The 27,173-nt window shown below is 33.6% G+C and overlaps 1 protein-coding gene across 3 annotated transcripts in view; it reads left to right on the top strand.

Moving 5' to 3' along the window:
- The first annotated feature begins 1,031 nt into the window (after nucleotides 1–1,031).
- The window catches only part of LOC123556442 (uncharacterized), a 468,205-nt gene continuing 442,063 nt past the window's right edge, over nucleotides 1,032–27,173 (top strand). For all 3 annotated transcript variants that reach the window (XM_053542660.1, XM_053542659.1, XM_053542658.1), the window contains exons 1-3: nucleotides 1,032–1,165; nucleotides 25,323–25,472; nucleotides 25,829–26,044. In XM_053542660.1, coding sequence (XP_053398635.1) covers nucleotides 1,099–1,165; nucleotides 25,323–25,472; nucleotides 25,829–26,044 — 433 coding nt within the window. In that variant the 5' untranslated portion in view covers nucleotides 1,032–1,098. The remainder of the gene's footprint in view (nucleotides 1,166–25,322; nucleotides 25,473–25,828; nucleotides 26,045–27,173) is intronic.

Below are 27,173 nucleotides of genomic sequence, written 5' to 3'. Positions count from 1 at the left end.
CGGCAATAAAAAAGTTTCTATATCGTTCGGCAAAAAATAATATAGGTATCTGGTAATTAATCATCGCTATATTTCTTAAAAATGCTTTGAAACTCAAATACTGATAGGCTATATTTTACGGTAACACATGAGAATTAGTTGCTTTAAGTATTTTTTTGCGAGGAAAATTAAAAGCATTTGTATATTTAATGCGAATTGAACACTAAATTCTCCATAGCGTTATTTTAAACGACAGCGGATCTAGGTTTCGCCGTTCCTGAGTTCAACAATTAATTTGTTTTAATTTGTCTAATAACAATCTCAGATTCCCTTTTTTTTTTTTTTTTTTTTTTTTTTTTTGTCAATGTGAATTTACCTACAATTCATAGGCTTTGAGCTATAACAATTTGTACCGACAAAGTCAGACTAGCAGACGACAATATTTTCCGTAACAGCTTCCGAGTACTTACGGATAACGGCGGAAAAAGCCGGATTTTTTAAAGAAATGTTCACTGTACACACTAAAATGCAAAAAGGACCAAACAAACCATTATTAAATTTAATACAAATTACACATAACGAAAACTGAATAATTTTTCTACATTTTTAGGGGTATCGATTTTTTGATTATTTGCGGAAAATATCTCATTTTATCTGTTATATTTGGAAAAGTCAGTTTTTTTTACCCGTTTCCTACAGAGTCTATAGGAAATGAGGTGGGTCTTTTTAAAGTCAAAAAGGACCAACCAAATATTAAAATATTTTTTTTAAAAATATTCATAATATCCGGAATAAATTAAACTTTAATTTGTGGGGTATCGAATTTTTGATTTCCAAATAGAACTTTTTCTATTTAAGTTTAAGTATTTTTTTCCTTCTTTGTTTATGTAGGCAAATTTATCGATTTTCCGATAGATCGATGTTACTAAAAGTTGGTAATGTAGTGACTGCGCATATATGGCGTATAATCAAGGAAGTTTTAGTGTCAAAATTGTACGGATGTTAGTGTGGCAAACATGTAAAATTTAACTATTAATAATATAGTTGTTCTTCCTCCTTTTCGTGCCCTGTAAATTTGGTTTATTTTATACAATTCTATGTAATGTTAGCGCTGTTATTATGGACAAAAGAATCATACTTGCTGTTCTGTTCACAGGAATTAGATTGGCTCAAACCGTGTTCGCTGGTAAGATTTACATATCTATCTATAGTATGTAGTATTGTGCCAAATTAATTTAGTAGCAGAATTCATTTTAGTTTTTAACGCGTGATACATTTTTTAGCCGCGCCATGAGAAAACCAACTTAGTGCGTTTGCGACCAGCATTGATCCAGATCAGCCTGCGCATCCACGCAGAACTTTGCCTGGTCAGGATCCATGCTGTCCGCTAACGGTTTCTCTAATTGCAAAAGGAGAACAGTATGGCTGCTTGTCTTGATCCATGCTGGTCGCAAACGCACTATTTTGGTTTTCTCGTGGTGCAGCACATTTCATAATTCCTAATTATTTTTTTACCACAAAGTAACAGTTCAGTCATTATAATGACTCGTACTTGTCATTGTGCTGTACGTGCGCGGAGGAGGGAGAGGGGTATGGGGGAAGGAAGTCATTTGTGGTTGAAAAAGTTCCCTACAATATACAATTTTCAAGATAGGAAATAGATACGTTTATACATCCTGCTCGTGACTTGCATGTATAACACCTACTCTCTTTTTTCATGTATATCGTAGTTATTTAACTTGACATTCAGAGTACGAAACACCGAAACCGGATATTTAACTGTCAAATGTCAATTTTCTCTGACAGAAAAATCACACTGATCATAGTGTTATCAGATCAGGTACTTTAAACGTTGTTTCAGTGGTGACTTTTAGGCAAGTAGAGAAATATGGACAATAATTGTGTCCTGTAAGTATAATTTAAGGGAATTTCTATCCGTTGTGTACTGAATTAAATTCAAGCGCAAGTATGTCCGTTTCGTGTGCCGTTGTTCAAACACTTCTGTAAACTCAACTCTAGACTGGCATCAGTCGTTAGAGTCATTAAATGTAAAGCACTTGGCCATAAAATCAATCCTCTTTGATAGCACTTTCTGAAAATTTTTTACAATATCTCTAACCTCTGACTCTGAGCCTAGAGAGAAAATGGTTTTCTTAGAAAATATCAGTGTCAGTAAGAAGAAAGAAACTTTATTACAGATAACTTGATCTCAACAGACTTTGTAAGTCGAACTCAACTCAGCTATTCTTTTATTTCAACCCAGGTACATTTACATGTACATTTGTACAGCAAGGGCATAAAACAAAGCATATTCTCTTTAATCTTTACCCTGCTAAATTTCTAATATGGACTGGTCCATCATTCAATTTGGGCAATACCATTTATTATTCGAAGGGGTGTTTGCTGAAAATTAGCGAGCAGTGCAGACCATGATCTTGTTCTACAATGGTCGCAAAGGCAGAATGGAACAAGAAAATCAGTTGTTCTCTGGAGGGGGAGAGACTTAAATTTTTTAATCAAGCTACGCTCTTGATAAAATGGGTTTTCCAAAAGTAGTTCCTGGTCTAAATAAAGAATAGAAAGTAGTTCTGTTCTAGTAATTATTACGGTCAAGGTCAAACTAAATGTGCCATGTAAAAGTTGAAAAGGATTTTGTAAGTACAATATGTATTTTGAGTTTACCCATAAACGTTTTGGAAAATAATTGACAATATTGTCAACATGTACAATGTAAAAGAAATATGTACTTTGAGTTTACCTGTAAACATAAGAAAGGAGATTGTCGTTGTCGTTGTCGTTGTCGTTGTCACCTTTTGAAAATATTGTATCATATCCATTTTTTAGGGGGGTCGGGGAGAGGAGTGGGGGGATTAAATAATTATTGAACCAATTCGTATTCAAAGGGGTACTTTTTAAGACAACCTATGCGTAATTTCATAGATTTATTCATGTTTATGTCTTTGAAATCGCCAAAAAAAAAACAAAAAAAAAAAAAAAAAAACAAAAAAAAAAACAACAACATTTAATTAACAACTTATTTCTGAGCGGGTTGAAAGTGGATACCTTTCTGTTTTTTTACTTTCCAAGCCTTATTCGTCATAAAATGTCATCCTGTTCTCATACAAAAAAAGCTCAGAACGTTGTATCGCGAATTGCTAATATATTGTACTAGCATTTACATTTTCGCTTAATATTTGACATATTTTTTAAAATATCAACGACAACATTCCATATAATAACAAGTTTGAAATAGGTACCATACGATAATTGTAACGATATGTCGATAACTTATGTCACCGCTTCAGTGCTAGCTTGAAAATAGTTTTCGCGTGGTTAAGAACTTTCCTGCTTTCAACATGAAAATTTTTATTGTATCACAGATAGCAACAGGACAAAAAAAACTTGTATGTGACCCAGTTATCTTAAAATACATTTTATCACCATATTGTACTTAAACGGCATTAGCTTCACTATGTAGAGACCGTACCATAGCTCTTCGCATACTTTGATTTTTCAAACTAAAGTGATTTTTACAAGTGCACCGGTTACGATAAAAATGTAAACAACGGACTCTGTCTATGAAACTTTGAAATGAATGAATGACAGTCGATCTTAGTCATAATACTGATTGACAGTGAATGCTAATGACTCCATGTGTTGCAGAAAGGTATTTAGTTTGTAACTGTAATTTCCCATTAATTGAAATTCTCTCAAAACTGGTAAAATAATTACTTATATTTGGACAAACTTATCGTCTTTCCCTTTTGGGGCCAGCTGCAAAAAGGGAAAATTTTAAAAAATTCATGTAAGTAATATTTCCTGGTACTCCATTGAAGTTCAACTCTGAACAACACGTCAAAAATTTTTGGAATTTGACCAATTTGACGTTAGCAGCATTAATTATTTTTTTTTTCTTTACAAAAAAAAATCCCTTGGGTAACAAAGGAATACGCCGATAATCCGGGTTCACCGATTATTTTTCCGTTCACGAAATTTTCCCCGCAATTAAACTGCATAGTTTTTGTATTGTTATGGGAAGTGGTGAGTTCTCCCTTAGGTGTGAGGGGTTGGGGCCCTAAGTCGGCTAATAGCTATTCATAGCTATGTTATTATTGTTTCAACCCGAAAATAAAAAAAAATTTGTATCTTTTTTTGTATCCGGGTCGAGCCCTTTTTAGAGCTTAACTTTTTAGATTTGCTAAACATAGTTTTTCCTTTACTAGACTGTTCCAGATTTTTCTAAATTTTACCCACCTTTTCATGGTAATTTAGCAACCCCAATCAAAAGTTAATTTTAAAATAAAATCCAATTAGAAAATATTGATTTTATTATGCCCTTTGATTTTTTGCTCTCCATTTTAAGAAAGTTCAGTCCTTGTCACAAAATTTTCTTATTTTAAAAATTTTTAAATCCAAACCCGACTTCTGGTTAAAATATTGTCTATATTTCTTTTTTGAGAAATATATGGACTTTGCTTCTTTTCAAACTTTTTAATTCAAACCTATATTTGAAAACTTGGTCTATCTCTCACATGGACCGACATTTACAATAAATAAGTTAATCACCGGGTTATCGGGTACCTCTCGAGTGACGATACCGCCCCGGTGATTTATAACATTTTGGTTTATGGGGTATATAAAAACAATACAACGTAAGGGGACACATTTTTAAGCTTTTAAACTTTTTTAAAGACAGAATCGCCCAGAAATGCATTAATTGCACTGGTAAAAATTCAGTCCTCAAAATTGATAACTACAAAATTTGAAAAAATGTAACAAAATTCATTTTTTGCGTTTTGAGACGTTTTTTCTTTTGTTCAAGTTGAATAACTAATTTGGCACTCTCCTTGGAAAAACTATCATCACAACTAAAAAACAATGGATCGTGTACCGCAGTTTTTTTTGTTGATAAAATTTAATTAATGAAAAGGCACCCGTTGCTGTTTTTGAGGGTACCTCTGAAGAGGATGCAATGAACCTACCCTCTGACGGGGTTCCGCCTTTAGTAAATAAACATTTATAAAACCCCCCCAGCGATTATTTCCGAAATAGGGTTTACACTTAAAAAACCCAAATTAAAGGAAATCGCTTTGAATCTGGAAAAAAGAACTAAAAATGTAAAAACCCCGCCCTTTTAGGATCATTTTTAGAATGTTAACTTTAAAAATGAAAGATTGATTAGCTTATTTCCCCAATATCAAATCTTCCCTCACGCCCCCCTCTATTCACACATTCTATCATTTGCCTATTTTGGAGTTTTTCTTTTTCTCCTTCAGTCTCATTAAAAAGCACCAATTTGTCGTCGCACCGTGCAAATGTTATGCCCCAAAGGGAAAATCGGCCCCTCTTCTGGGCATGTATTCGTATGGGGAGGGGCTGCGGTTAAAAAACTGCCTTTTAGTATCTTTAAAATTATAGTGCCCCTCCTTTAAAGTTCGGGCAATTATAAAAATTTATTTACAAGTGCATACAAAACATTCTTTTTAAAAGTGTCTTACAGTGACAAACGAAGAAAAAAAAGCAGTATGGAATTTGGGTTATCAGACCCAATCTCTTTTATGTTTTTTTCACCCTCCTCACAGCGGTTTAAAGGTAAAATGTCATCAAGGGAGGAAGTCTGTAAGATTCAAATTTCAAGATTTTATTTATTAGGGCCCATAGGGCTAATATTATAATAAAACAAATTTAAAAAAACAAACCTAAAGGGGCCACATAAAAAAAACAGTTTTTTTTACGGCTATAGTTGTAAAAATAATTTGTAAGCAATAGATAAAAGACGGGTACATTTAGAATTTAACCAAGTTTGAAAACATTGTTTTAACTGGCCAAAAATATCTCCATACAAAAACCTATTCCCCCAAAAAATTTAAAGTATTTTCGTACAAACAATGCAACTAAAAAGAAGATACACATTACTAAGAAAAAAAACTTTTGAAATGACATTATTTTTGATGTTGAAGGCTTTTGGTATATATTTTACTCTGTCTAAATTTAAGTACGGACTTTTTTAAAATTTAAATAAATTCTCACCTAAAGTTTAATTATCACACAGATAACAACCCCTTATTGAGCTCAATATAAAAAATATCCTTTTTCAACTTTAACAATTGTTCCTACAATTGTTTCAACCATATTCACATATCCAATTGCTCTAAAATTTCTTTACATATGAAATCCAAGAACAAAAATTTACATTTTTGTGGAGTCTCTCTTAAAACCTTTAAATATATAGTTTATCTATTTTTGTTTACCATTAAAAATTGTACCCCAATTTAAATATTCTATTTCTATTTTTTACACTTTTGGGAAAATACACCAAGCCCGCCAAAAATAAAAAAACCAACACAACATGACATTAGGTTTATTTTTTTAAAACTTCATACCTTTTTTTAAAAAAAAATTTAAAGTTTAAACTTTTAACAATCAAACATCCCCACATCCCCTACCCTTATCCATATTGGTTTAACCACAGACTCAAATAAACGTAATTGTAATAAATCTAAGCTGCAACCCCCTACTTTTTTTAAACCCAGGATACATATTTTTTTCTACTTGGTAAACCAATATATTTTTTTTTTATGAAGTAACCTTTGTTGTTTTAAGTTAAATTCCTAATAACTGAAGTCATCTACATTCAAAGCCGCATTATTATAAAAAAAGGGTGGGCTTATTTCGCATTTTTAAAATTTGAAAAAAAATAACAATTTTATTTTTAATTGGGAATAAACGTAATTTTCCAATATAAATTTTTCCTGACATAACATTTGTGCATTTTAAATCATTTTCAGTTTTCCCCCCCAAAAACATTGTATCGTCTGCATAAATAACAAAAATAACTTGAAAACATTTCTGAAATACATCATTTAGCAGGCCCTTTACATTGTTTTTAATTCCACTGTCCAAAAAAAATTGCATCTAAACGAACTTCAAGAAAACAAAAATAAGATGGTGAAAATTTTTCCCTTGCAACCCATTTGACATAATAAAAATGTAAGACCTTGGCTACTCTTTACACAAATTTGGCTTTACTATATTGTTTTTTAGCCTCAAGACTTTGTCATAAAAGTTATGCGCACAATTCATTCCATAAACACAACGTGACAGAACAAACGCTTTCCTTTTTTACAAAGCACATATAAGGCGGGGATTGGTTTGTTTATACTTTAAATTATCCCCTAGATTCATATCCCCTTTTGCAATACGAATTTGCAACAACGGTGAGATATTTGTTAAAGTTTGTTAAGACAGACGAGCTGTAATACTTGAAATGAGTACAAAATTAGGGGGGCCCCGTTCCCCAAAAAATTTCTCTGTTTTCTTTTTTTTTTTTTTGGTTTCATTCCCACCCCTTTTTACCCTTGTTTTCAACATTTTGATAAAGAAAATTTCCCGATGCTGAATTTGCGAAAAACCCGCCCATTAAACCAGCCTTTTCCCTTCTTAAAAAAGCCGTAGCACCTTTACGCAAATCGCGGGCCCCAGGAAAATCGGCACCATACCTTTTAAGGGGGGCAGCAAGGGAGATTTCGTCCCTACAGCACTTCATTTGATTTGAAGACATAAACCCTTTTTGGCAACTCTGGGGAAAACAACTTTTCGAAACCCCGGGGAAAAAAAAAGGGGACCTGTTTTTAAGACTTAGGGAACAAAGTTTTTTTGAAGTATTTAACGGCCAAAATTTCACCAAGTCGATTTTTTAACAATTTGGATTTTGCAATTACCGTAATCCTCCTGATTTTTTTTTTTTGAAAACCGGACCGGGGAAAATACAACATACGCTGAGGGGGAAACAAAAAAAAATTTTAATACAGTGTTAAAAATTTTAAAAAAGGTTGGGTTTGAAAATGGGAAAAAATTTTACACAAGGCAAAGCTTTTGAAAATGACTTTTTGTATAACACGCGACGAATTGGGGGCCGCGAAATTTTCTTTTTTTGGCGAGCGCAAAAATTTTGGGTTTTTAAATAAAAAATAAAAAATGTTTCACCTCAGCCGGGAACATAAAAATGTTAAATTGTATTTAAGTGATGAAAAATAATTTTTCCAAAGAAAAAAAAACAATAGAAACCCCCTTTTTAACACCTATTTAAAAAATTTTACGCTATTGAACCGGTAAAAAGTTTTACATTTTTGAAAAACCCAATTCACAGGGAAAAAAAGTCTTCTTTAATTGGTGATTTAATTTTTCAGGGATAGAACTAAATAATGTATTAAACGAAAGACCCTTAAACCATTTTTAAAAATCACAAAAAAAGGTTTGGGTTTTAAACTTTGGAGATGCTTTTGAAAAATTTACCCACCACTATGCTTTTATCAGGCATACTCCCCGGCCGTGCGGAGCTTTTTTACCGTCAAAATGCCAAAAGGCATGGGGGGGGGGGGGTAATTTAAAAAACACAAAAGCAAAAAACCCCCTAGCCCCAAATCAACTAAAGGTAAAAAAATCTCTGGACAAATTTTTAATGGGGGTGTTCCGGGGGGCTTTTTAATTACGGTGCAGGGAATATGCAACTTGACACCTTTGCGCGAAAAAAACCTATTATCTATCTTTAAAAACCTACCGTTTTTTCATAATTCGCGAGATAAAAAACTTTACGCCGATTTTGCGGGGCGCCCAGTGCTAAATTTCTTTAGGAAAAATTTTCCAATCCCCAGAAAGATCGTTTTTTGATCGCGGGGGCCGGGGATGTCATTTTGAATAGACAGAAATACGCGCGGGGGGAAAAATTTCAGGGGACCGGAATTTTTTTACAGGGGAAACGGCTCAAACGTAAATACGATAGTTTCACGTTTAAAAACATACCGTCGACTTGGTGAATTAAGTTGGACTTTTTAGCAACCGCCACCCTTTTTTTAAGAGCAATTTTTAAAAAACCGTTTTTTTCACCCAAAGTAAAAGAAGTAGCCCCCATTTAACAACGCAAAATCTTTTTTTAAAAAAGGGGGCGATTTCACCATTTACATTCAAAATTTTTCACGCGTTTGGGGGTTTAGGGTTTTTTAACGGGTTTTGAACCGTCCAAAGTTTTTGGAATTTTTATCTCTTTTTTTTTTTTTAAAAAAACGACGCCATACTACCACTTTTTTCCCCCCTTTGCCTAAAAAACATAATGAGTTTGTACCTTTTCAGAAAATTTGGCTCTGTTGAAATTTAACCAAAAAAAAGTTTACCGCTAACAGAAAGCATGATAGTCCCCCACGGGGACCAGAAGGGGCGGGGTGGGGGGGGGGGGGGGCCCGGGGGGCCCGGGACCCCCGGGAACAAGAAGGAAAAAAAATTTTTTTTCAAAAAAGGCAACATTAGGACTGCAAAAAGTAATGGGGGGCCTGCGACTAGACCCCGACATAATTCATATTATTTATCTAAAAAAAACAAAATTTTTTACCCAAGAAGCTTTTTTAAAATATTTTTTTTTTCCAAATTTACGGGGGGGTTTAGGCCCCCTAAAAAAAAGCCCCCAGAATGAAAAAAAAAGTGTAAAATTTCAAAATTTAAAGGGGGTGGGGGGGGGGGGGGGGGGGGGGGAAGAGGGGATCGGTCCCCTTTGGAAAATGGCTGTGTCCGTCGGGTCACAACCTGTCCATACGGGCATATGGAAAACGCTTTTTTCCTGCCAAATGACAATTCGCAACGCCGGTTTCAAAAATTTTTTGGCCGCGTTCCCATTTGAGTTGTTGTAATTTTGGGATCAAAACCCTTTTCATAAAAAGGAATTTCATTATTTTTCCATTGTCTTGTACGCCTGGGGAAATTAAGAGGGGGGCATTTAAAATTTCATCCAAGGGGGTTTTGGGGCTGTTTTTTACGAATCAAAACCATTCTGTTTTTTGACCCCCCGAATGCCCTGTTAGCCACCGGATGATTAAATCACAAATTCAAAGGGGAAAAGTAGGGAGGCATAAATAAGTTTTATTGAAGGGGAATCGTGTGTAACGGATCAGCAGAAAAGGGGGGTTGAACTGAAGGGCGGGTAGAACACAAGTAAATGAAATTTGGATTATTTTTTGTATGGGGAAAAAAAAACAAATTTAAATTAAATTTGTTTATACCGGGGTTTTATTGAGCAGATAAAGAATTTTGGGCAACCCGGGGGAAAACCTTTTCTCCAACCGGTGGGAAATTAAGAAAACAAAACAAATCTCTAAATCAACAATCCCGCTAGAAAAAAAAATTTTTAGATTTCAAATGGGGGGTAAAATCTCCCCAAGCAAATGTTAAAGCCGGAAAAATTTTAATTTTCGCATTCGCCGTTGTGATCTCGCACTTTCGTTTTTCACGCTTCTCGTCATGGAAGGCGAACCAAAAGCGCGAGATAAAAATGAAAAAGCCAAATGGATTTTTTTTTTTCCCGAAATTTTCCTTCCCCACGGGTTTAGCTTCCCATCGGATTTCGAAAATTAGAAAAGGGGTCTGCCCTGTAATCTCTTTTCAAAAACGAGGGGGGGTATCGCTCGTTTGACAGAAACACAGGGGGGTCCAGGGTACATCGCAAGGTTCGGGTTTTTCACCCCTGTCTTCGAAAAATCAATTAATTTTACTTTTATTCCAGTTTTTTGTGAAATGAAAATACGGCAAACACATAGAATGACTGCATTTTATTTTCCTAACCAAATTTCCCCAAATTTAATCCGAAAAAAAATACAAAATCTGAAAAATAACCACGCAAAATATCTTTTTTTCGAAACAAAAACGTTTTTTTTTTCACTTTATTCAGATTAAAAAATTAAAAAAAAAAGGGGAAATTTAAGGTATGATCTTCACTTCAAAACTAAAACCAAATCTTCAGAATACGGAAAAACCTTTAAAAGGGGTGAATTTCCTGTTTCCCAACTTTACAAAATCACAAAGGGGGTACCCACACAGTATTACCCCCGAAACAGGGTTAAAATTAATCATTTATGGATCTTAACCCGCTTAAGTTGCGCCTTAAATTTTTGCTTAAAAGACGGGGGTATTAAAAATTTTACCATACACATTTTCCATGCAAAAAACCACTTTGTTAAAAAAAAAGAAAAAACTAACTATAAACCCAATTGTATTTTAAGAAGAACATAAAAAAAAAGGCCTATGCACCAATCTAAAAATTAAATTAAAATTTAATTTGACACCAAGACTGAGACAAAAAACAGTGCCAAAAAACCGTGAAAGTTTGGTTTGAAAAAGGGTTGTTGTTTAAGTAAAAGACTGCGCGGTGCTGTTATCCGGGTTTACTTTTGGGGGTTTTTTTGTGATTTACTAGGTGTAAAGAGACCGTGAATTATGTTTGTGTAAAGGAAATGCGCAAAACCATAATAAAGCTGTAACTTAGTTTTTGTTACGCTTTTGTCCCGGGTCCGTCGCCCTTCGTCTTTGCGTTGTGGTCTTTCTGGGGCAACATTTAGTTGTGTATGCAAGAGGTGATTTTTCAACTGTCTCATGAAATTTGTCATAATGATTAGCTTAAAAAAATCTGGCAAGTTCGAAAAAAAGGATTATTTTTGGTCAAAAACAGGGCACTATCTAAAAACAAAGAAAACCATTGTATCGATAGAGGCTATATTTTTCAATTAATCACAAAATTTTTGACAAATGTAACTTTTATAAGCTAGGGGAAGTTTGAACAGGGGCACGCATTTTAAAAACATTCCCCGGGGGGGGAAAAAAAAGAAAAAACCTTGGAGCAAAGGGGCTGCCCAAATTTTACAATGGGGGTAATTATAAATTAGTCAGAATGATGGCCTTGAAGGAACCGAAGGAGTTCGAACATGGGCATCGGGTTCAAAAAAAATACTGTATTTTAGGTCAAATCAAAAAAAAACCTTGGTATGCGATAGGGCTTATTTTTTTAAAGATCGTCAGAAGATTACCCTTTTAAACTAGGCCCTGCTCAAAAAAGGGGTTTCAGGGGTAAAAAAAAAGGGGCACTAGGTCAAAACAAAGAAAAACCTTTAGTAGCGATAGAGGGGTGTATTTTTCAAATTTATCTTTATGAAAATTTGTCAATGATTTCCTTATGAAATCTAAAATTTTATTTTGAATTCGTGTCTTGGTCAAAAACTATCACCGGGGCAAAACAAAAAAAATCTTGTATGCAATAGGGGGGCATTTTAAGTCTTTATAAGTTTTTTCAAATGTTTTTTTTGGTGAACCGAGGCAGTTTTTTAATAAGGTCATTTTTTCAAAACTATCACCCCTGGTCAAATTAAAAAAACTTGTGTAAGCAAAAGGGGGGCATTTTTCACGGATTTCATCAAATTAGTCGAATGATTGCCTTATAACTAGGCCAAGTTCAAAATAGGCATCTGGGAAAAAGTTTTAAAACTGTTATTTGTTTCCATGAGCAACCAGGGGGACTTGGCCCTTTATTTTTGGTGTTTGAAGATTTTGCAAGGGAAAAAAAGGATTTTTTCAATTGTTTCTAAGTATGGATAGAAATTTACATGTCGGCACAAGAAAAAGGGTCATACAAGGGGTAAAAGGGCAAACCATTCGTTCTATTACAAACTGGGGTTTTTTTTCTTTTTCTATTAACGAAATTCTAGCACAATAAAATGTTCCAAAAAATGCCATTAAATTTAAATTTAAAGGGGCATTGAGTGGGAGAAGAAAACAAATACAGACCATTGTTTTAGAAAGAAAATTTAAATGGTACTTTAGTCCATATTTTCCACAGTTTACTAAAATTAACCGTTGGAAACCTCTTGACTGAAAAAAACTATGATCTTTAAAAAAGTTAAAAAAAAAACACAAATAAAACGTATACCAAAGAGCAATCGTTTTGCTCAAAGGGGAAATTTTGACTTTTTCCTTATCTTATTTTGGAAAATGCACAGGGTTTTGAACCGGGTTTTTTAAATTTTCAAAGCACGGCAAACGACAAAAAAATATTTTACTGCAGAATAAATGAATACCATTTCTCATTCCCAAAAGGGGTTTAAACAACCATGGTAATTCTTGTGTGTGAAAAATGATTTCCCCAAAAATCTCTTTTGGGGATGTATGCAAGCTGATTTATTAACAATAAAAGACAGGGTTTTTTAAGATAAAATAAAATAAAATAAAATAAAAAGAAAATTTGGTTTTTTAAAAAGAGTATTAAAACAAAAAAACATGATTTAACATTAGAAACCCGGCCCCCTCGGGTTATAAGGCAAAACCGAAAGCATGGGGAAATGTCATTTTAAAAAACATTTTTTTTCGTAAAAATGTAAACAGAGATATTTCAAAACTTTCAGATTTTTTTTACAAAAAATCATATAACTCTCAGTCTTTTATTAAATTTTTCAAATTGCCGTTTGAATATATTCATAAGCTGTCCCTCCATATGAGCTAAGTAAAGTTAGCTTTTTTTTTATAGTCTTTAGATTAAATAGCTCTTTTTTAAGGTCCCATTTATTTTAATGTTCCTAGTCAAACACAACCCTTACTCTCTTTTTAGTCTTAAAGAAAAAACATTGTTAGAGTAACTTTTACAAATTTTTTAGAACGAATCATGCCATCCTCATTTGTAGTTTTCTGGGAGCCCAAACCAAAAAACCTTAACAGCAAACCCAAAGGGGGTTTTAAAAAATAACCCTAAAAAAACCTTAGTCAAGTGTAAATATTATTAGCCGGGGAAAATTTTTTGGTACAATTATGCATTCAAAAAAATTTTTTTTTGGAATATCCCCCAAAAAACAAGCAAAGTTCAAATGGGGAAAAAAGATACATACATAATATTTCAAATGGTTTTTGGGTCATGCCCTTTAATGATAATCTTTCCGGTACCGACCCACGCTTCACAAATAAATCAGCGTTGGGAAAATGGAAAATAAATTCAAAGTTTTTCCTTAAAAGTTGGCTCCGGGCTCTGACTTTGGACAATCGTTGAGTACATTGGTGTAAACTACCTTAATATACCTTAATTTTATGTTTTACTTAATTTGGTATTTTTGCGCTAAGGTTAGAGCCATTCTCAGGCGGGTTTTATTTACATTGTTTGTCCTTTTTGCAAAAAAAAACCCCCCCCTTTACTTTGATTAGTTTTTCGTGGGTCCCCTTTTATTTTGGGTGCCGGAATCCAAGGGGGGTACACATTTTTTTCCGCTTATAGGGGGGGCGTTTGTGGCTTTAATCAAAAAAAGGGGGGTCCCCCTGTGTTTCTTGATCTTACTGTCGTTTTTTAGTTAGTTTATTGGGGGGGCTTTTTGTGTTTACTTTGGGGGAATAAAAGTCTGCTTATCGTTGTGTGTGGGTTAAAAAACGGGCATTGCCTTTGTTATTATCCGTGTTCATTTCCCCTTCAAAATTACCCCCCCTCCCCTTTTTTAAAACCCCTTTACCACTTTTTCCCCCCCTATCTCAAATCTATATTTGGATAATTTATATGCTTTTAGATTTTTAAGCAACCGTCGTATTTTTCCATTAAGCTCATTTTGTTTGTGCCCTTTTCAAAGCGTGCTCTGTGCTCCTAAACTACCCCTCCCGTTATCTTTCAAAAGAAAAGTAAAACACCCATTTGGTCTCAACAAAAATTTTGAGCATTTTCACCGACAGAAAAAATTGATCATTTTTTTGCTATGACCTTCTCGGAAGCGCTCCCTTGTTAGTCTGAAATAGAAACTGAAAAAATGATTTTTGTTAAGCCTTTTCTGTTTCAATGACTATCAAAGGCAGTACTTGAAAAAGGGCCCTCGTTTTAAACCAAACCATTGGAATTTAGGACTTTGCAAACATCTTCGATTTAATAAAAATCCCCAAAGTCATCCCATAAACTCATGGCACTTTTCTTCCTTATACTCAAAAATGGGGCCCGGGCATGAATTTTTTTGAAAGGCCCGGATAAAATATAAAAAAGGTATATATATTTGTTAAATTTTTTCATTTTTTTAAATGAAATAAAAAGTTGAAAAACCCGAAAAACAAGGGAAAAGGCGAAAAGTTGCCCCCCGCTTGCCTTTATAACCTTTAAAAATTTACCAGTTTGTCCCCTTTTTGTTTCATTTTCCTCTCAAAACGAGGTTATGGATTTTTTTAACAGTACGTACATATTTTTCGTCAATACATTTAAAAAAGTTTTTGCTTGTAAAAATCATTAATTTTCATGTCAAAAAAATCAAAAAACTACACTGTGAACATGTGTGTTGTTCCCGGGGATACGTTTAAAAAAACTAAAGTGTTTTTCGCAGGACCTTAATGAAACCCCATAAAACAGTTTAGTTGTCTTTGGTCCAAAAGCGCGACATACACTGAACCCTTTATAAACCACAACACCCTTTACGGCTGCTTCAACAGTGTGTAACTTTTTTGTTTTTAAATATCATAGCCTTTTGAGTAGGATTTTTCACTTTAGTTTTTTAACAAATTTTTAAAGGAAACGAAGGAACAAGTTTTCCCTTAAATTTCTTTCCGATTTTTCATGAATTGGTTTTCTGTTGCAAATTTAGCGGGACCTTTTTTAAGTTGACATTTTTAAAAATTTTTTTTCAAAAGACCTCCCCTTAAGGGGCATAGGGACAAATTTACGACACCAAATTGAATCTAGGAACCACCCTAAATGGTTTACATGATACATCTTATAAATTTTAATCAATTTTGATAAAAAAATTCAAAAATTTTTTTTTACCTCAAAAATTTTTTTTTTGAAACCCCTCAAGCTCTTGTTTAAAAAGCTTAGTAAGGTTTTTTCATTTTAGATATTTTAATAGCATTGAATAACGACTAAAAATTTTTTTGATTTCAAATATTTGCTGATTTCATCAGAACATAGGGGAATTTTGTGACTTTTTTTTTTTGTGTGGTTTTTCTGAGGGGTGTTTTTTTGAAATATACAAAAAAATGCGTTTAGGAGCGTTTAGATTTCATAGCCATGCTTTTTTGTGACTGATAACCCTTTTTTTTCGTCACAATGAATTAATCAGTGAAAAAAGCCCAAAATTTAATCTTCTTTTTTTATCGGCACGTTTGCAAAAATTTACTTGTTACCTAAAAGGGAAAAAAAAATTGTTTATGGAAAAGGGAAAAACAAGCAAAAACTCGAAACCATGTGATCCAGGCCATGTCGATATTCTTGCATAAAAACCCTTATGCAACGAATTCGTTTTTTTTTGAAAAGATTAAATTTTTTTTATTACTATTTTACTATTTTTAAATATGTTCAGTTTTAGATTGTAAAATAAATACTTGATAACAAAAAAATACAGAGTAAGAAAAAAATAGGAAAATGTCTTTAGAAAATTTTAAAAAATCAAAAGTTAATAGGGAAAAAAATGGTTAATTCATGTTTGGGGTTTTAACATAAAAACTTATCGCTTTATGTTTAAAAAGTCATTTGGGCCCCCTATGATGTTTTATTAAACCCTTGGGCTAAAACTTTTTTTGTCAAAAAAAAATGTCTTTAAACTTTAAAACTAATATTCTTGTACAATGTTTAAATTACCCTTTTTAACACTAACTTTAGATATACATAACTTGGGGGCGCAAAACACGAGTGAAAATTTCCCTATAAATTATTATATTTTTTATTTTTCTTATTACAAATATCCCAAGACAAAAATTTGCATACCATTTTAAATACGGGTTAAGTAGAAACCCTTTGCAAAGTTTTTTTTTATTTCTGGTTTTTTCAGTCGTCGAATTGAACTTACTGCAAAATTTATTTCATTTTGCGAAAAAATAACAAATTTAAAATACCACTTTAGGAAACGATTTCCCAAAATAAACAATAAGGGGGGGGGGGTATTGGGGAATGGAAAGGTATTGCGGCTCGAAGTTAACTAGCAAACCCCCAAAAACCCCGTATCTACCCCTTACCCTTTGATATTTTGCATTAGACTAATTTCAACTTCCCTGGTCAAAATACTTTTTTTACAAAAACAGAATGATACGATTTAAATAGATTTCCCCCGGGAAAAATGGCATCGCATACCATTAGAGAACATGCATCGCAAAGTATCTCGAAAAAAAAAACAAAAGTGGACAGATATACAGACATGAGTTTGATAAAAAAAATACCAAGTACATTTTAAATTTATGCAAAATACACAAATGGGTAAGGGGGGAATACAGGGGTGGGGGTGTTCAAAAGGTGAATGAATTTTCAAAAGGGAAAAGCCGCGCTCAAAAAAGGTCTCCCTACATCAAAAACCCTAGAACCAAAAAAGAACAGCACGAAAGAAACACACAAAACACACGCACGGACACAGGCATGCACGCCAGGCAACCAAAAACAAGCAGAAAAAAAAAACAAATGGGAAAAATCTCCTGGGGGGCAAAAACCCAAATCAAATAGTAAAAAAGGAAAGGGCCCCTTTTAATGTAAGGGGACGATGGAAAAAAAAAACCACCCCCCCCAACAAAAAAAAAGTAGACAAGACAGTTAAATTAGAAAAGCTCTATTATTTGCTACAAAACAATGATTAAATTATTTAAATGGGGCCATCAAGTAAATTCACAAAAACTCAAAAATTGTTTAGTACAGGTACCAAGACCTTTCTTTTAAGCTGCCCCAAAACAAAATTCAAGATGTTTCATGAAAAAAATATTTGGCTCTAACAACGTTGAAAAAAAAAAAAAAGAGCGTTACAACTTTTAATTGCCTGTTTATACATGTTGTTTTTTCCTTGGTAATCATAAGCGGATCTAGTGAAAGACATTTTTAAAACATGGAAACTGAAAATCTAGTTACATTTATAGAAATCGTTTTAAATGTCGACATTTTTACCATTGTTTAAGAAACTTAAATTGTGGATTCAAGTTTATAAAAAGAATTTATCAAATTTTCGAAATGAAAAAAAAAATCATGACACAGGGGGTCCTTAAAAATTTTTTTGAAAACGATTATCGTTTTGGAAAAAGGTTTTCTAAAATTTTTTAACTAAATGATAAATAAATAAATAATAAAATATGTATTTAAGGGCCTTTAAGATATTTAAATCTGGTTTTCACCACTGCGTTTATCCCCAAATTAACGAACCCAAACCCAAAAGGCAATTTAAGGGGGTATACCACAAAGGATAACAATCTCTATTGGAAATTAAAATCAATTAAAAATTTTTTTCAAAAATTTTATTGACATCATTAGTAGGAGCTGACATGACAATACTGACCAGTACATGAGCAGACACAGCAAAAACAATTGTACAGAATCCAAAATTAAAGAACAGTTATTATAGATTTAAGATAAGTATTGAAGGTTTAAAAAATCTAAATGGGGCAGTAAAATGATAGAAAGGTTTCAATACAAAGTGAAACAAAAAAAATCTCAAAAAGAAATTAAACGAAAACCTTACCGCAAAGTCTTGGGGAAAAAAATTAGAGCAAAAAGTAGAATCATTACAACTGCTTTTTCCCCCTTTTAATTTTATTTGGGGAAGATAGTGTTTTCATTAATAAAGAGGTTGTTAATTATGTCAAAAAAATAGATAAATGCAAAAAACCTTTTGATAAGAAATTACAAATTTAGGGGATGTCAAATCGTCGGAGGCAAACAAAAGCTCGAATTCACACTATGTCAAAAGAATAAAATTTAAAAATAAAAAAGGGGGTACTTTTTTAAAAAAGCAAATAAATTTGGAAATCATATGCATGACGCTCTGACAGGAACAAGCGATTAAGATAAAGCTTCATACAAAACTTAAAATGAAATTGCGTACAGTGTGTGAAGAATATCCATTCCCCGTATCTGAGTTTTTTTTACGTAAAATAGTGCAATTTCAATTCATCCCCCCCAAGTAGTTACTGGATACCGATTTATATTTTAAATTTAAGCCAAAACTAGAATCGCGGGATTTTTGAGGGGGCCCAAAAAAAGATGCCGAGCTAGATACAAACGTTCACATAAATTTTGAATAAAATTAAATTTTGATTTTTTATGCTACCCAAAAATTTTTTGAGGTGTAATAACATGTCTCAGGAAAGCAAATATATGCTTTTGATAGTGAATTCCTATTAATTATAAAAAAGTAGGGACTGTTCGTTCATGCCGATATTTTTTTTTTACTTTTTCATGCTTTACACAGACTCTTTGATGGTCATAATTCACTTCCCCAAAAAGGTTTTTTAAAACTAAGGGTGACACTTTCTTCCTGACACTTGTATACAATAATTAAAATTTTGTCATTTTATAAAAACAAAATTTGGAAAATATCATATGTTAGATTTTTTAAATTTTTATTTTGGGTACAGAAATCACTTTCCGAAGAGAGTATATATTTCATTAATCTAATGGGGGAAATAAGGGTAACTGGGCCACTTAAGAACTACGAAGCGTTGTTCTTGCAAACAAATGGCAGCATCTCTCATATATTATTATTTCAGTTATTGGATACATGTTAATATCACATTTCGGGCAAAAATACCCGAAACGCTATTTTGATGTTTTCGGAAAACTAAATGACTTGATGAATTGTCCAAAATGGCTCAGTTACCCAACATAGTTATGGTGACTGAGCCACCTTTATCATGTGTACTAAGATGAAGAAAAATAAAGTAATCGCATTCATTTGGACTTAAATACAATTTGTCGCAAATCTTACAGGCATGGCCCATGTATGTGTTTTTGCGCATGCGCATGTGTGCATTTTCTTATTTTGCGTAGCACTGCGTCATCGTCCTTATGCATAATATGGAAACGCCTCACAAATGCGTACCCTTTAGCCTACAATGCTATTATCATTCTAAGTGTAGAGTTCTGTACATTTTGTTATCCCCCGACGAAAGTCGGAGGGATATAGTTTTGGCGTTGTCCGTCCGTCCGTCCGTCCGTCCTTCCGTCCGTCTTTCCGTCCGTCCGTCCGTCCGTCCTTCCGTCTTTCCGTCCGTCCGTCCGTCCGTCCGGAGCCATATCTAGGAAATGGTTGGGAATATTTATTTAAAACTTCATATACATGTTCACCACAATGAGTTCTTGCGGCCCGTCAAGTTTCAGTCAGACTGCCCAAGTAACACCAGAGTTATGGCCCTTAGAAGTTTCTAGTGTTAACTATATAGGGTACTATAAATATGGCAATTTCTGCATCATAACTTTTGATATATTTGACCTAGAACTATGAATATTAAACAGAATTTAGATCACCATAATGTGGTTGTGTACACACAATTTCATTTGGATTTATTTGTAAATTAAGAGTTATTGCCCTTTAATTGTATAAAAATCCACATATTTGTACATAACAAACTTACCATTTGGTAGAATTTCATTAAATTTCTTTCATTCTTTTCCATGAACATTTATTGTAAACATGTGAAGTTGTGTACCCACACCTGGTCACCCCCTTACCTTGATCACAAAACCTACCCGCTATCCCCCGACACCCCCCCCCCCAAAAAAAAAAAAAAAAAAAAAAAATCATTCCTTACTTTAGATTTTTTTCAAACAAACTTCATATATATGTTCACCACTATGAGGTTATGGGGCCCATCAAGTTTCAGACAGATTGCCCGAGTAACACCAGAGTTATGGCCCTTAGAAGTTTAGGGTACTATAGATCTATAGATATGCCAATTTCTGCATCATAACTTTTAATATATTTGACCTAGAACTATGAAACTTTAACAGAATTTAGAGCACTATAATGTGGTTGTGCACAGACAATTTTGGACGGATTTCTTTTTGTAACTTCAGAGTTATTGCCCTTTAATTGTCTAAAAATGAACATATTTGTACATAACAAACTTACCATTTGACAGAATTTCATTAAATTTCTTTCATTCTTTTCTGTGAACATTTATTATAAACATGTGAAGTTGCGCACCCACACCTGGTCACCCACTTGCCTTGGTCACACCCCCTCCCCCTCCCAACCCCCCTCCCCCCCCACCCTCCCAATTTTTTTTTTTTTTCATTTCTTATTTTAGATTTTTTTTCAAACCTTCCAAGTTGTACCATTCCCCCACCTCACTTCTCCACCCAGTCATGCCCACCACTGATCATGCATCCTCTGCCCCCCCCCTCCCACAACTTCACCCTTTTACCTTTTTTTTTCATTTTTAATTTTCAATCAATATTTATAATCAACATGTGAAATTTTGTTTCCTCTCCTGTTCCCCTGCACCCCCACCCCCTAAAAAATATATATATTTCCATTCCTTTTTTTTTTTTTAAATGTTCAAACCTTCAACATGTTAAGTTGTGACTGCACAAACCTTGCCCTCAGCCATGTTCAAGATATCTTACCTGTGTTCTCTTAAGGACATCTGATCTTTTAAGTTCAAATGTGCATGTAAAACAGCAACACCTGGTGCCAAACCACTCAAAGACAATATTTCATTCCAGTTAAACTTCAAGCTCACATTTCAATTAACTGCATTTAATTTTAAAAGCTAAGCTTATTACAGTAAGCATATCCCATTCAAAATAAATTCTTTAGTCAGGATCAAAGTATCATACATTTATTATGTACTCTTTACTTAAACATTTGTTTTCTGTTAAATTGATTTTGACTAATGAAATTATTTGCTTCTTATTAACATCCTTAACTTTTTGCCGGATATATCTTTTTGCCATTCCTCATCACAAACCCTTTCGGCGGGGGATACCAATTCATCGAATTTGCTTGTTCAAAATAGTAATTAAATTTTTGTGATGATATCCAAATGTGTGCTTATGCCGCATTATATAAATTATTATGCTGTTCACATTTTTAAGACTGCACCCAAATATATATCGTTCAATCCGTTTAAACCAAGCAACACGAGTTGTGTGCAAATTTGGTCAAAATCAAAAAAGGCAGTCTGAAAGACAGATATTTCCCCCCGTCGCTGCTTTGGATAGTAAAAGGGTTGATGGTAATAGGTGGAAGCATTAAAGGTGTGACCTTGACCTTGAGCTGGCATGGGTGAATTTTAAGCACCTCGTCTTGAAAAGGGGAATATTACGTCCAAGTCATTAAAATCCTTCAAGGGGTTTAGGAGATACAGAGCGGACATAAAATGGAAGGCTCAAACATTTGATTTTGAGTTGTGACCTTGACATTGAGTCAACATGACTGACTCATAAATTCGTCTTGATGAGGTGATCATTTTACCCAAGTTTCATGAAAATCCTTTAAAGAGATACAGGGCGGACATAAAATGGAAGGCTCAAACCTTTGACCTTGAGTTGTGACCTTGGCCCGACATGTCAGACTCATAAGTTGTGCACATCGTCTGAATGTTGTGGTTATTTGACCCAAGTTTCATGAAAATCTTCAAAGGGATTTAGGGGATACTGAGCGAGCACAAAATGGTACAGACAGCCTGAGGGATGGAAGACGAAAGAATGAACGGAGACCATTCCTGTAACCCCCACCACTCGTGACCGTGACGGGGTATCAATGAAGATTTACGTGCTGTCGCATTTTTGTTAACAACAGGTAATTTAATGTTAACTAATTTCATTAAAGATATCAGCATATTTCATACCTAAGCTGAAATACAACTACTCATGTCCGTCATCTCGGATAGCGCTGAAAAACATTAAAAGAAGTTACCGAACGTTGTATGGCTCAGTTATCCGACAATGTTCGGGTAACTGAGCCATTTCTTAAAACATGTTAAGTATAATGGCTAATCCGTAATAAATTAGAAAATACTGTTATATTATGTCAACACTAAGGTGCGTTTGCTCATTCTAGAACAAATACACCCATTGCTCCATTTTATATAGCAAAACACCCATCAACCAAATTTGATATATTCGGCATAATTTTCATAATTCACACAAACGTGCGTTACGTTTAAAAGTGTGACAAAAGCGGGTAAGAGAAATTTAACCAAAACTAACAATTTTGACCTTGGTATGCCATCTCCCTTATTTTCATTATTATGTACGATGTATATTTCCGTGTGCTCATCGGTTCGGTTTTAAAAGCCTCTGTAAACCTGTCTTAGTGCACCATTAACATTTGCAAGAATGTTAACAATGTTTCGTATTTGGGCGAAGATCCGCATTTGCTGTACTGGATAAGAGTTCGAGTATATTAATCGCTTAAAGCTTATTTTCAATATGGAATTTTTACCCGCATCATTTGAAACGGGTTGTTTACATTTCTTGCCAAACATAAACATTTGATTTTATCTGAACTTAACACTCTAAGTCGCAGATTTGTACAGCAGGTATATTCCACAATTCTAACACGAGAAATTTATGTGGTACTTACCAGACTACGTTTTTTTTATTTATTCCCGCTTTTCAGAGATGATAATTCAAAATTTTAATTTTCCCGCCGGCAAAACATTATTCTCAGAAAGTAAATGGCAACTTATTACATAGGGGGCACAACTGTTATCGGAATAATTCAGGTATAATCGGTAACTGGCTCAGTTACCCGAGTGGCTCAGTTACCCGAATTTACCCTAATGGAAAAAACACGATACTTTGTATACCAGTCTCATAATGATGAAAAAAAGTCATGTCAGTGAGAGTGAACTTATGTTTAAATTCATAAACAACACTTAAAATATGGAATGATTTTATCATAAAAGTGCAGTCACGGTTATCGGAATATCACCCATACAAAACGGCCTGCTGCCAGCAAGTAATTTTACCTTTATGACCAGTGCATACCAAGATCAGTCTACACTGTTCTCTATTCAGTCAGTAAATACCCCATTGAAAAATAAGTAGTACTGCCCAAAATGAACGTCCATTTTAGAAATATAGCTGGGTAAAGGTAAAATCAAATTATCATGTTTCATCTACAATGATAATGTTATACAGATGATGACGATCTACATGTGATCAATATGATTCTGGACGTCTTTTTTTTTTTTTTTTTTTTGATTTTCAGAGTATTTGAGTAATGTTAGATATTAACAGGAAATTATCTTAAACTTTGATTTCCAAGCCAAGATATACATTTTCAATATACAATTAGTAAACGTAATGAAAAGAGTGTCTAACGACATTCGTAGATTTGGAAACACGTTCAGATTGTATTTGTTAAAGTTTGAAACAAAATGGCACTTTTAGCAATTTTTATTATCTCTCTGATGTCTTTTTTCACAGGCCCCATCTAACGGTATCCTTATGGTATAGCATTTCTTACTATATAATGCTATACAATAAGGATACCGTTAGATGGGGCCTATGTCATTTTTGATTGTTCAACCGCGATAGAGTGGGTATAATAAGATTAAATTTTAAAATTATTAAAAAATGTATCTGATTGTGTAAAGGGCAAGGCTCACAAAAATTTCATTTGTTTATATTCTGTACTAAATTTTGTTTGAAAGAAGCCATCTTCCTTTGATAATGCTGGTATCTGTTCACTTGGATCAATTATTGATAAAAATTGTAAAACTTGTAAAAAATTTCAGTCGTTCTATCTAACGGTGTCCGTTATCAGACAAGTAGTGTTTCCGTAGTGTTCATTCAAGTATGAATTTAAACCAGCGACATGTTCAAACATTTGAGGACATCTTTTTTTCTCCCGAAATGCGGGTACGGTGAACATTCCCATTGGTACAACTTATTGACATAATGATTTGCGCAAGATATCCCATTAAAATATAAATAACTCGTTCAGAAGGGATTAAAACTGTTTTCAAATTAAGGAAAAAATCAACATTCTTCCAGCTTTTCTTAACAATATCTCACAGTTATTTACTCTCACTTTATTATTGTTTCAATGTCATAAATTATACACATTTTGTTCCAAACCTGATGGAAATGAATATGTTGAAATTTTTACACAAGTTGTGGGCATATTTTATTACTGCAAACTAACATGGCTTCATAATGTTACACGACTGTTTTGACAATGAATTAGAGCTGAAATAACTGCAGTAAACACAATACCGTTATATTCATGTTGTATATTTTATCTGTTGATCAATGAGGATGAGATATCTTGAAATACCTCTCATAAACTACCATAATTCATGTAGCTCTATACACATACATTGAGTTTAGTCACTGATAGTTTATATATGTTTATTGTCTCCGATAAGTTGTCATAAATATGGCAGTATAAAGGGGATGTAATATTTAATAATATCTACTCACGATTATTTTTAACAATGCTTACAACTAGTTGTATTCCCCTATACCCAGAAGTTGCACTGCGTTTATACAATATTCACTAAATAAAGGAACAGAATCGCAAATTTAAAAAAAAATGTTTCAGTTTTATTACCTTTCTCTGGTTAAGGCTGTATAACTCTGTCACTGCATATATATTATTAAGGGCATAAAATTAGTTTGAAGGCTGGTATGGAAAGACTTTCACACTATACCCATTAAGCATGCAAACTGTATTAAATTCAGTACAAAAAGGTAATACAAATGTAATAGTTCTAAGCGCAGTTCAAAAATTGGCGAGGGAGAAAGGGAAATATGGTAACATTCCTCTTAGCAAGTGGTTTGCATGAAAAAGCATTTGTATATGTAACATTATTTTATATAGACTGTCCAGATACAGTACATCCTGAAATCAAAGGTTTTGGACCAGACTGTAGATATAGATGTTACTGTAAGGACAATGTACAATGTGACGTAACGGGCGAGTGTCCTGATGGTTGTTTGTTCGGATGGATGGGACCAGGATGCCAATACCGTTCGTATAGTTATTGCATGTCGCTATATTGATTCATTTAGCTTGAATAGAATATTTTCTTGATGTGTTATTCTGATAAACTTAAATATAAATTAATATCTATAGTTATATCGTACAAGTGTGTTACGGCCGTTGCGAATCCAAACAAGTTTATGATCCTATTTAAACCCGAATTTGAAATGTCACAACATAAAAGAACACGGCCATGGAAAAACATATTTATAAATTTAGATTAACTACAAAACTCGGGTCGTATATTATACTATTTAGTAATTTATAATTTACATTCAACTTTTCATATCAATTCGTCTTATACAGTAAGAACGAATTAAATAATCTAAAATGAATGATTTAAGGGAATGTGGCGTCCACATTCACTAATGCTAGACAGCATTATTCAGCAAATGACCCAGCGAAATGGGCAAAACAAGCTGTAGATGGAGACGTGAGCACATGTAGCAAAACGGGACCTAACGGATCTGGAGGCTCAACACAACAGTGGTGGGAACTTGAGTTGTCGTCTGAAATTTATATAGTTGGATTAGTTATTACGATTCCAGAGTCGGAAACAGGTGAGAAATGCATTCAACGATAACAAGATTGTATAACATGTAACAAAATCTACAGGACATAGAGAATTGGAACTGTTCTGGTATACACTTCCTTATCGGGTTTACAAAAACACCTGGTTATAACAATGGGGTATGTCGTTGTCTGTGCAGGCGGACTGCATGAACTCAATAACTTTAATCTGTGTTGAGATATTGAAATGAAAATTAGCCTTTAGGTAGCTTACAATAAGACCGTTGAGATTATATTTTACAGGTGTCATATCACGATTACTTATGCTATAATAGAGGAAAAAGTTTCCACTCAATAAACTTTGTTTGGATTGATGCATTGAAATTAAACTTTACCAACATATATCTTATAGAATTATTTATGGGATCAGTGGGATCAAATTAGAGGTCAGAATATCTTAACTGAAATACCAGTAGGCTTGGCGATGAGCTAATGTACCTTTTGTAATGTAAATATTATAGGGCTGTGAACGGGTAGTCTGAACCATATCTGGACGTATCTTTTATAGTAAAAGAAAAACGACATAAGGTCAAGGTCAATGTTACAGTTACTAAAGATAGAATAAAGTACTGGGGTCTTCAAAAGGCTATTCTGCGGTTACAACCGTTGCTAAAATTTGCTATACTTTCGTCAAACTTGTTGTATAACAAGCTTATATCAAGAATCGACTAAACTGCATTTGGGTTATTGTTACTAAAAAGAGACTGTTTCCGCTCAATATCTTTAGGTATCTTTAGGTAGGGTTCGCTTCTTTTCACCAAACTTAATTTGCAGATAGTTATAGGTGTAAGCACTGAAATTCGCCAATGGTGGTAAAATGCCCTGAGGGGTCAGGGTGCGGTCACGAATGTTTGTTTAAATGAAGTAATTACTACTACTACTACTACTGCTGCTACTACTACTACTACTACTATTATTATTATTACAATGCCATTTAATATGTCATTGTATCGAAATATGCGTTTAATCAAATTATTCAGTTTCAGTTTATTATCGCGACAAAGGATGGGATTGTATTTTGGGTCACTCGAGGTAAGGTTAAGGTCATTGTTATTTAAACAAATATGGTTTCCGTTCAACATCTTTAGTTTGGGTAGACTTATTGTCATCAATCTTTAT

The sequence above is a fragment of the Mercenaria mercenaria genome, chromosome 5 (genome assembly GCF_021730395.1).
Source record: "Mercenaria mercenaria strain notata chromosome 5, MADL_Memer_1, whole genome shotgun sequence".
Lineage (NCBI taxonomy): Eukaryota > Metazoa > Mollusca > Bivalvia > Venerida > Veneridae > Mercenaria > Mercenaria mercenaria.
This window is presented reverse-complemented; position numbering and strand designations above follow the sequence as displayed.